Source organism: Crocodylus porosus, unplaced genomic scaffold (assembly GCF_001723895.1).
Source record: "Crocodylus porosus isolate Cpor-Errol unplaced genomic scaffold, CroPor_comp1, whole genome shotgun sequence".
NCBI classification, from domain to species: Eukaryota; Metazoa; Chordata; order Crocodylia; family Crocodylidae; genus Crocodylus; species Crocodylus porosus.
The window spans coordinates 59,836,339-59,846,313 of record NW_017728909.1 but is presented as its reverse complement, the minus strand read 5'-3'; the positions used below and the strand labels follow the sequence as shown (position 1 = coordinate 59,846,313).

General features: G+C 43.4%; 1 protein-coding gene across 7 annotated transcripts in view; it reads left to right on the top strand.

The window, feature by feature from the left end:
- The window catches only part of CETN3 (centrin 3), a 49,933-nt gene that overhangs the window by 25,532 nt on the left and 14,426 nt on the right, over window positions 1-9,975 (top strand). For 2 of the 7 annotated variants that reach the window (XM_019532351.1, XM_019532352.1), the window contains exon 5: window positions 6,859-7,003. The exons of 3 other annotated variants lie outside the window; for them this stretch is intronic. In XM_019532351.1, coding sequence (XP_019387896.1) covers window positions 6,859-7,003 — 145 coding nt within the window. Of the gene's footprint in view, window positions 1-6,858; window positions 7,004-7,744; window positions 7,875-9,975 lie in introns of those variants that run through there. 2 more of the 7 variants (XM_019532350.1, XM_019532349.1) reach the window with 2 other exon arrangements.

Genomic DNA, 9,975 nt, shown 5'->3' with positions numbered 1-9,975 from the left:
TCAAGCCTGCTGAGTTCTCCCTCTGGGCCCCACTGCCCCTGGCTCCAGCCAGCTTTGACAGGGAGCCGGGGCAAATAAATATTAATTTACTAAATTTTTTAGGGGCTCTGCAGGCCAGTTAGAATGGCCTGGTGCCGGATCCAGCCTGTGGGCTGTATTTTGCCCACCCCTGTCCTAACTTCTTTTGATCTCCCTGCGTATGCCCACCTCTCAGGTCTTGAGTTGTCATCTCTTTCTTGAGTTTGAACCATAGACTGTCAGAAAGGGCCCTAGGTTTCAGTTTGTTATGATCAACCATGGTTACCTTAGCAGATCATACTTTAATACCTCAGGTTGTTTCCTGACTGTTATATATTAATCAGACAGCATTCTTCAAGCAAAGTAGTATTTATTTAGGAAAGGAGGATTATAAAGAAACTGCTGTTAACACAATAAAACAGACTAGACAGATGTCCTCCTCACCAGTCATCCATCCATTTTATACATGGGGATCCTTCTAAATTCAAACTTCCTATCGATTTCTTGGTCTTGGTAATAGTTATTTTTCTTAACTATTTCCCTCGCTGCTCCTCTAGGGGGTATACCTTTAGATCTTGATTACTCTTGTTCCCCTCCCTTCTCCGCGAAATCATTTTTTAATTGCTTATAGCTCCTTAAATCTATTAGTTGCCCATACAGTAAAATAAATTTTGCAATATGTTGGAGATTGAATGTAGGGTTTGTGTGAACTCTAATAGCTTTTTCCCATTATCTTTCAATTGTGTGCTCTAATATTTTCATCAAGAAAATATTTTCTGATGGTCCTTCTCGCTTATTACTCTAGATTGATACATTCATGGAGGAGATTCTAACAACTCTACAGTAACTTTACCATATTGACCAGCTAATATTTATAAAATTGTTACATTGCAATCCCATTTCTGCTATGTCATGTAGTGCCCCATTGAAGGCAGTGAAACCTATGTGAAGGCAAGGTCCTTCAACATGCATTTCTTTGCAGGATCTTTCAAATGCCATCTTGAAAAATATTTTTATAGGCTTTGTGGAGAAGGCCTGTTATTTCTTTATTCAGAAGTTAACATTTTACTCCAGTTTGATATTACAATAAAAAACTAAATGATGATGTAATTCTTGTGTTAATATTTTTAGATACCAAATGAAATAAAATTAAAAAGAAAACAGTGTCATAAAAGCACAAACCAGGTACTGCAAATGGATATAACATGCCTGATAAGATATAAAGCATAGAATAGTATGAAAATTATTTTTGGGGGGTGGTTATGAACATTTTATACTTTTAATTTCATGAAAATATTCTAGGTGAAAGTGGTAAGGGAAAAAAAACTACATTTTCTCTCAAAGCTAAAAATTGAGGGAGAGGAAGTGGGGGAAATGATGACTATAGCTAGGGACTCCAACAGTAGCATAAATAGACTATTACTTTTGTGTGCTGTCTGTGTGCTAGAATCTAAAAAATGGGTAATTGCTCAAGGGATTAAACATTGTCTAGTGTAAAATATTTTCAGTACTAGGCCCCATGCTTGTAAAGATAGTAGTTCTTCTACATACAGCTGAAACATGTATAACATTGCTTTTATACGCTTCACTAAAACAGTACATGTAAAGAAAAAATAAGTTAGGGACCCAGGAGCCCAACATAAAAGAGAACTTGCTCAGGAAGAAATAAAGCTTAGTAAGGAATGCACTTTGGATTCCCTTGCTCCAAATCTTGCTGTGAGTAACATAGGAAGTGCCATACTGGGTCAGACCACATTTCTGTCTAGCTCGGTATTCTGTGTTTCACAATGGCAGAATAGATGCTAAGGGAAGAGAGTATATAAAAGATCTGTTCATACTGATCTGTCTTCTATCCCTTCTCCCTAACAGCTTCTGGCACTCAGAGGCCTAGACAATCTAAATAGGCTGCTGCCCCTGAACTATAGATGTAGGGTCGGAAGGGACCTAAGTAGATCATCAGGTCTGACGCCCTGCCCTGGGCAGGAGAGAATACTGGGCTTATATGACCCCAACTAGGTAATCATCAAGCTCCCCTTAAAGACCCCCAAGGTAGGAGCCAGCACCACTTCCCTTGGAAGTTGGTTCCAGATCCTAGCAGCCCTGACTGTGAAATAGTATTTTCTAATGTCCAGCATGAACCTACTCTCAAACAACTTATGGCCATTATTCCTTGTTACTCTGGGAGGTGAACGGGTGAACAGAGTCTCTCCCATTCCCTGCTGGTCCCCTCTTGGTAAGTTTGTAGATGGCCACCAAGTCCCCTCTCAGCCTTCTCCTGTGAAGGCTGAACAGGTTCAGGTCCCGTAGCCTCTCCTCATAGGGTTTGCCCTGCTGTCCCCAGATCATGCAAGTGGCCCTCTAGGACCCTCTTGATGCTGGCCACATCTCTCCTAAAGTGCAGCGCCCAGAACTGGACACTACTCCAGCTGCAGCCTGACCAGTGTCGCATAGAGGGGGAGGATCACCTCCTAGGCCCTGCTTGTGATGCACCTGTGGATGCATGGCAAGGTGCGGTTGGCCTTACTGACTGCATCCTCACATTAGCGACCTATGTTCATTTTGGAATCAATGATGACTCCAAGATCTCTTTCTGCCGCTGCTTTCGAGAAGGAAGTTCCTCAGCCTATAGGTATGCTGCTGGTCCTTACTGCCCAAGTGCAGTACCCTGCACTTGTCAGTATTGAATCCCATCCTGTTCTCATCCACCCACCCCTGTAACCTGTCCAGGTCCAGTTGTATCCTGTCCCTCCCTTCTAGCGTGCCCACTTTGTCCCAGATCCTGGTATCATCAGTGAATTTGAACAGGGTTCTTTTCACCCCTTTGTCCAAGTCGCTAATAAAGAGATTAAACAGCGTGGGCCCAAGGACTGAGCCCTGGGGGACCCCACTTCCCACATCCCCCCAGGTCGAATATGACCTGTCCACCACCACTCTCTGGGTGTGGTCCCTCAGCCAATTTGCAACCCATCTGACTGTAGGCATCATTGCCATAGTTGCCTATCTTTTTAATGAGAATGGGGTGGGAGATGGTGTCAAAGGCCTTCCTGAAGTCCAGAAAGACTACATCTGCTGCGACACCTGTGTCCAATGATTTTGTGACCTGATCGTAGAAGGCAATCAGGTTGGTCTGACAGGAGCTGCCACTAATGAACCCACGCTGGTCACTCCTGAGCATTGTCCCCCCCCGCCGGTCCGTCCCAGATGTGCTCCTGGATAATCTTCTGCAAGAGCTTCCCCAGGATCGAAATAAGACTAACGGGCCTATAGTTGCTTGGGTCCTCCCTCCTCCCTTTTTTGAAAATGGGGACAACATTTGGCCTTCTTCCAGTCGTCTGGCACCTGGCCAGAGCACCACGAATGCTCGTAAAGCCATGCCAGAGGCCCCTCGATAACTCCTGCCAATTCCCTCAGCACCCTGGGGTGGAGAGAATCTGGACCTGCTGATTTGAACACATCCAGCCCCTCCAGAAGTTCCCTAACTCAGTCCTCTCTGACCCTTGGCCTGTCAGAGTCTCTCCTAAGTCTGTCCTGAATCTCAGTGGGGGAGTCCTGGTCCCTGCACAAAAAAATGGAGGCAAAAAAATTGTTAAAAAGGTATGCTTTTTTCTCTGGTGTGACCACCAGATTGCCTAGTGTATCCCGCAGGGGCCCTACGTTACCTGGTGCTTTCTTCATGCTCCCTATGTATTTAAAAAAGGACTTTTTGTTGTCCTTGATGATAGCCTTAGTTCCGTATCTTCCTTAGCCTTCGTAACAGCCCCCCTACAAGTCTGAGCGATGGAGGTATACTCCTTTTTGGTGATAGCCCCTCTCTTCCACTGGGTGTCTGCCTTTTTTTTTTGCTTTCAGGCATTCTTGAGTGCCTTTGAGCCAGGGGGGCTTTTGAGCACTCTTGCTCCCTTTGATTCTCATTTGGATTGACACCCCTTGGGCACGGAGGATCATCTCCTTAAGGAATGACCACTCATCTTGGACACCCAGTTCCCCAACTCTCCAGGACCCCAGTGCCTCTCCTACCAATCTCTTCAACTCATTGAAGTTGGCCCTCCTGAAGTCAAGGGCTACTGCCTTGCTGCAGGCTCTTGACACTCTGCACTGTATGGTGAGTTCCAGTAGGCAAATGATCACTGTCATCCAGGTGGTCAAGAACCTGGAGTCCCCTCACCAGGTCATCACCTGTGGCCAGAACCAGGTCCAGGAGGGCATTCCCCCTGGTGGGACTGTGCACCTCCTGGGTTAGGTAGGAGGTCCTGTATCTCAGCAAGGAACTTTTGTGAGCGGTCCTACCTGGCTGACTGCTCCTCCCAGCAGATGTCCAGGTAATTTAGATCACCCATGATGACTACATCCCTTGCTTTAAGTGCCTCCGCAAGCTGGCTTGAGAATTCATGGTCCAGCTCTTCCCCTTGGTTGAGTGGTCTGTAGTAGACCCCCACCATTAAGTCCCTTTCCCCACAGCCCCCCTGTATTCTGACCCAGAGCACTTCAGCCTGCCCCTCCTCTGACCCCATCCTGTTAGCTGAGGACATGTATTGCTCTTTGACGTAGAGTGCCACCCCTGCCTTTCTTCCCCGTTCTATCCCGCCTGTATAGTCTGTAGCCCCTAATGTTGACCGCCCAGTTGTGGGATGAATCCCACCAGGTTTCTGTGAGCCCTACTATGTCTGGGTTTGCAATAGCTATCTGGAAGGCAAGTTCCTCCTGCTACGAGCATTAGTGTAGAGGCATTTAAAGCCTTGTATTGGTGCATGCAGCACCCCCTGATTCTTAGGACTATCCGGACCCCCGTCACTTACCTGGGTACTCCTTGTGCTCATCACCTGTCTTGGTATCATGTTTAATACTCGCTAATGGTCCTATTCTGTATAAATTTGTCCAGTCTTCTTTTGAACCTTGTTAAATTATCAGCCTTTACAACTTTGTGTGGCAATGAGTTCCACATGTTAATTACAAATTGTGTGAAAAGGAACTTAATTTAATTTTTTTTAAACCTGCTTCATAATAATTTAATCGTATGTTCTCCAGTTCTAGTTCTGTGAGAGATGTTAGTAAGTCCTTAATTTTTTTTCACACCATTTGCTGTTTTATAGATCTTTTCCTGTTCCTTCTCCTTTTCCTTTTCCTTTATTTCTAAGATGAAAAATCCTAGCCAATTTAATTTCTCTTCCTATGGAAGCCTTCCTGTATACCTAATCATCCTGGTTGCCCTTCTCTGTACCTTTTTTTAGTTCTACTTTATCCTTTTGGAGGTGGGAGGACAAGCAATAATTTAATAATTTATTATTTAATAATAATAATTTATAAAGGTCAAACAACACAGATCCTGAGGGAACCCTACTGCTTGCTTCTCTCTATTGTGAAAACTGACCATTTATGCCTACTTCTTGTTCACTGTCCTTTATCCAGTTACTGATAGACAAGCGCACCTTGTCTATAATGCTATTACAACTCAGTAAGTTTAAGAGTCTTTGGTACAGGCCTTCCCAGAGACTTTTCTGAAAGTCTAGATATCCTATATCAACCTGATCACTCTTATTCAAACAACCCTCAAAGAACTCTTGTAGGCTGGTGAGGGAAATGCTTCCTTTACAAAATCTACATTGAATCTTCCCAAGCAAATCCTGCTCATCCATGTGATACACATCCTATTTTTTATTATGGTTTCTACCAGTTTTCCAGGAGCAGAAGTTAAGCTCACCAGTTTGTAGTTTCCCATTGTTGTAAGTAGAGTTCTTCCCTATGGAAGAACGCATCCATTTTTCTTAAGGGCCCCAGAGTATTTAACCAACATTTTGCAATCTAGTCAGTCTTATCAAAACTTCATAAAAATGGAAGATTAAAAGCTTTCTATCCAAGATGAGAGAAAATGCTCTTAAGCAGAGCTTTCTAGGAAAGCCATTTCTAAAGATAACATCCAAACATGGTTTTCATTCCTGCTTTTTTTCCCCTTAGTATGAAATGGGCAGACGTGCCTTTGTTTATGTGCGTTTTAAGTTGTGAGGACAATGAAAGTAAGGTAGGGTTTCCCTGTTAATCTTTCATCATACACCACTTTCTCCTAAGCAAAAACACTGCATTATGACCATTCCAGCTAGTTAAGACTTCACCGTAGCCAGTGAAGACATTTTCTACCTACATGTACTATCACCATTCCAGCTCATCACTTGGTGCCAGTAAGTATGAAGCAGCAGAAGGAGGCAAGCAGACGGCAGTTTAAGGAAAGTCAGGTGATACTAGTTGGTATGATAGAGTATCATGTGGGGCATAGGCGCAGACTCCATGGGTGCTCTGGGGCTCAAGCACATACCAAAAATAATTAGCCAGTGCTCAGCACTCATGAGCCACATCGGGCAAGCTGGGTTGCCCTCTTTTGGGCGTGCATGGAGCCAGGCACAAGAATGCAAAAAAAAGAAAAAAAAAAGAAATAAAAACAAGCTCCAGCTGGCAAAAACCACAGTTAGCACCTGTGATCTGGTGGTTTCATATCTGCTGTGTTCAGAGTATTTCAGTGCCTGTTCTTAGTGCTTTTGCTTCCAGTGCCACAAGTGTTTTTGTGTACTGTCATTTCACTAATGACAAAACCCTTTTTCCAAGCACGTTAAGGCTATTGTTTGTGTGGTAAATATTGTATTTTCTGCTAATTTTTCTTAGTATTCCAAATCCAGTATTTTTTTAAGGTCTAAGGCCTTAGTGTCTTGGAATTAGTTTCTTGGCCTTAGCTCTAATACATCTCTTCCTCTGTGTGTGTTTTATGAGACACATTTTTTCTGCTTTTTGTCTTGATACTCGGTCTTCCGTCCGTCCGTCTTCCCCCACCTTGCTTCATGTGTTATATCAAAGAAAGGAGATGGCCGCCTAGCAACTTCAACCTTTGGCTGTGCGATAGAACAGTATCAAGGATGGATGCTCATCATTGCATCATTGGCCTCAAAAGTCTACCCAGTTATAAAGGAGTCCTAGTAATGCTTGCACATCTAACAAACAGGTACAGTTCAAAACACTTGTTTAGATACCTCAAGGAAATATCTTTTAAATTGGCTGGAATTTGGCTTCAAAGCAAAAACTTGAGTCACAAAGATGGTGCTGGAAAGTAATACTTGGATTGCCTGTATTAGCACAGATGCAGCTTTTCCCTGTTAAATCCAGCAAGGCGTCTTCATCAAACTGCCTAGCACAATTACACCTAAGGCTTCTGCCAGATGTTAGCTCGTCAGAGCACTTGCGACATAGGGAACAAGAGACTTTGGAATCTGAGGTGCATAAAAAAAGTCTATGGTTTCCTGACGCTCCTGTCAAAAGAACTTGTTTCAGGCTCCCAGATTTTTATCCCATTCTGCTTTGATCAGATGGGGAGAAGGTAGATCCAGGTATGTGGAAGTTACTCTGTGAGACCACCATGAAGCCCAAAGCACTGGTTTTGAGATGTGTCTCTTAACCTGCATATGTTGAAACTTTAAAAAAATACACTCATATTCCAAAATTCATAAAAGCACAAGAGTCAGCAACACTGAAATGCACAGGTTTCTAGAATACTCTAATTCCTATTTAAATTTTTGAGATTTCTGTCTAGAACGGGGACATTTTTTTCCAGGTATTACACTGTGGAAGCTACTGGTAAATTAGACTTTTAATTGTGACTACTATATAGATGAATTCACTTTCTCTTGCTCTAGAATCAGCCATATCTGAAGCAAGAGCAATGCGTTTCCTTTGACTTTTACATTAGGTCGGGAGTTCTATCAGATACTGGCTGTCGCAAGCAAAACTTTTCCAGAGGTCGTTTTCTGTACCAGTCTTGCTGGGAGATAATTGCCATTGAAGTAAGTCTGCAGGGATGTTGAGAAGGTTTTCATCATTCAGTAACAAAAGGAAAATGGTCCCTCAGAGAAAAAAGAGAGGTCAGTATTTCGAGCTCTTGTACTGAAATTGTCCAATAGGATTGGTACAGGTTTTCCCTTGATATAACTTGGAGATGGTACAACAATGTAGATGAATAGGAAAGCACTGGAAGTCTTATAAATGCTTAGAGAATCAGAAACTTTTGTAACCAAGGCAAAGGCGGTTCCTCTTTTGGGAAATCTCAGCTGCTACGCCAAGCAAATTGATCATTTTAGCAAATGGTCATCTGTTGCATGTGACAGTTCCTCAGAAAACATATCAAATAGTTCGTGGGAATCCACCTTGAAAGATTACATTTGAAATGCCACGTGCAGTTTTTACCTTTATACTTTCCCCTTACGCTGCGGAGGCAAAAAGACCAAGATCGAGAAATAGATACTTCCCACCTTACACATTTATACTCTGATTCTGTTTGCCAAGCAGTTCAAAGCCAGAAAGCATTATTTTGACAATCAAAGAATTACTGAAAAGGTTTTATTCTCTGACTTGTGACTGTCAGTAGAGCAGACTCTATTTTACTGGCAGGTATAAGATTGGATCAGCACTGTTTGGCACTCGGTCTTCTAAAATTACCTTTCTTTAGGAATTTTTACAGAAAAGGCTTAGCAAGAAGGGTTACATTTAACAGGTGGCAAATCTGTCAGCAGCTAAAAAACATCTTACAAATAAGATGGACTCTTCTGTTTTGCAGAAGTTTCTTTTTAAACATTTAGGTTAAGTTCAGTATCTCAGTGTTCAATCATCTTATAAATACAGTATTTCATACAGTTAGTTACTGAATTTGCATTTAGATTTTAATGCCCCAAGCCACATGGAGGTGTACAAGCAGAAAGCACCTGCATTTACATTTAGGAATTTGAGCGTGCGGAAGAGCCACAGGTTGGCATACTTGATATATTTTATGCTGCATTCAACAGCCTTCTTTGGCTTGACCATACCATTAGCAGGCATTGTTCCTAGCATTTTCCTGGAAGGAGGTTTGCTGTAGTAGAAGGCCTAAGGATTATATTAGGGGGTAACTGAGAAGTAGGATAGGGAAGAGGTATTCATGTGCCAGTTGTCTTTATTATCAGATACTAAGTAGAGCTAATTTTGCCATTAAAACACTCAAGTTTTTTCTACTGTTTCATGGGAGATAAAGGCAGCAAAATACAGGTTGGAACTGCCATAAGACAAAGAAAAAAATAGAGCAAAACACCTGGAGGATGTAAGCAGTGAAGAAATTTGTAGTTACTGTGTGAAAAAAAAACCTGACAGTGAGAAGCTGTTAATTGATTTAAATCAGACAGGAGATGGTGGGGCGGGGAACAATACATGAAGCAGCTGTAGGTCAAAATGATATGGGTCATAGATCTATTCCAGGGTTGGCGTTCATATTGAATGCTGTGCTGGGTAGGGGCGAGGAATGTTAACACTTAGAAATTCTGTTCCTAGAATGGTGCATTATACAGAAGTCACTTCCTTAATCAAGGTACAAGTCAGATAATTCCCTGGTATTTTTAGAAAAGCTGAAGATAACTTAGGTGAGATTTCCTAACCTACTAAAACAGGTTTTGAGGTCTTGAGCTGTAAGCAGAAACTAATTACAGCTGTAATGCAGGGGCAGGCAATTATTTGGGCCTGCGGGCCACATAGGAAGTTTTGCTGAGCTGTCGTGGGCTAGGTCAGCACCCGCCCCCCTCAACAGCTCACCAAAACTCCCTCCATGGGATGGGGCTGCAGGCAGATGGGGCACAGGACAGGCATGTAAGGCCAGGATCACGGGGTGGGTCATGGGGTGGTGCCAGCATGGGGCTGGGGCAGAACCAATGCCCACACGCCCCTGTAATGGGTACCGGTTCTGAGGGCAGGGGCATACAGGGAGTGGATCGCAGTTCTGTCCCAGCCCCAGCCCATCACTGTCACTGCCTCAAGATCTCAGCCCTATCCACCCCACTCCTGGATGGAGCTCCCTATCCCCCCACAGACCCATCCCATCTGCCAAGCCACATGCCCTGCCTGCGTGGCTCCCAGCTGGTCTCCGTGGAGCCCCTAGGACCTTGGGGTGGCAACAGCACG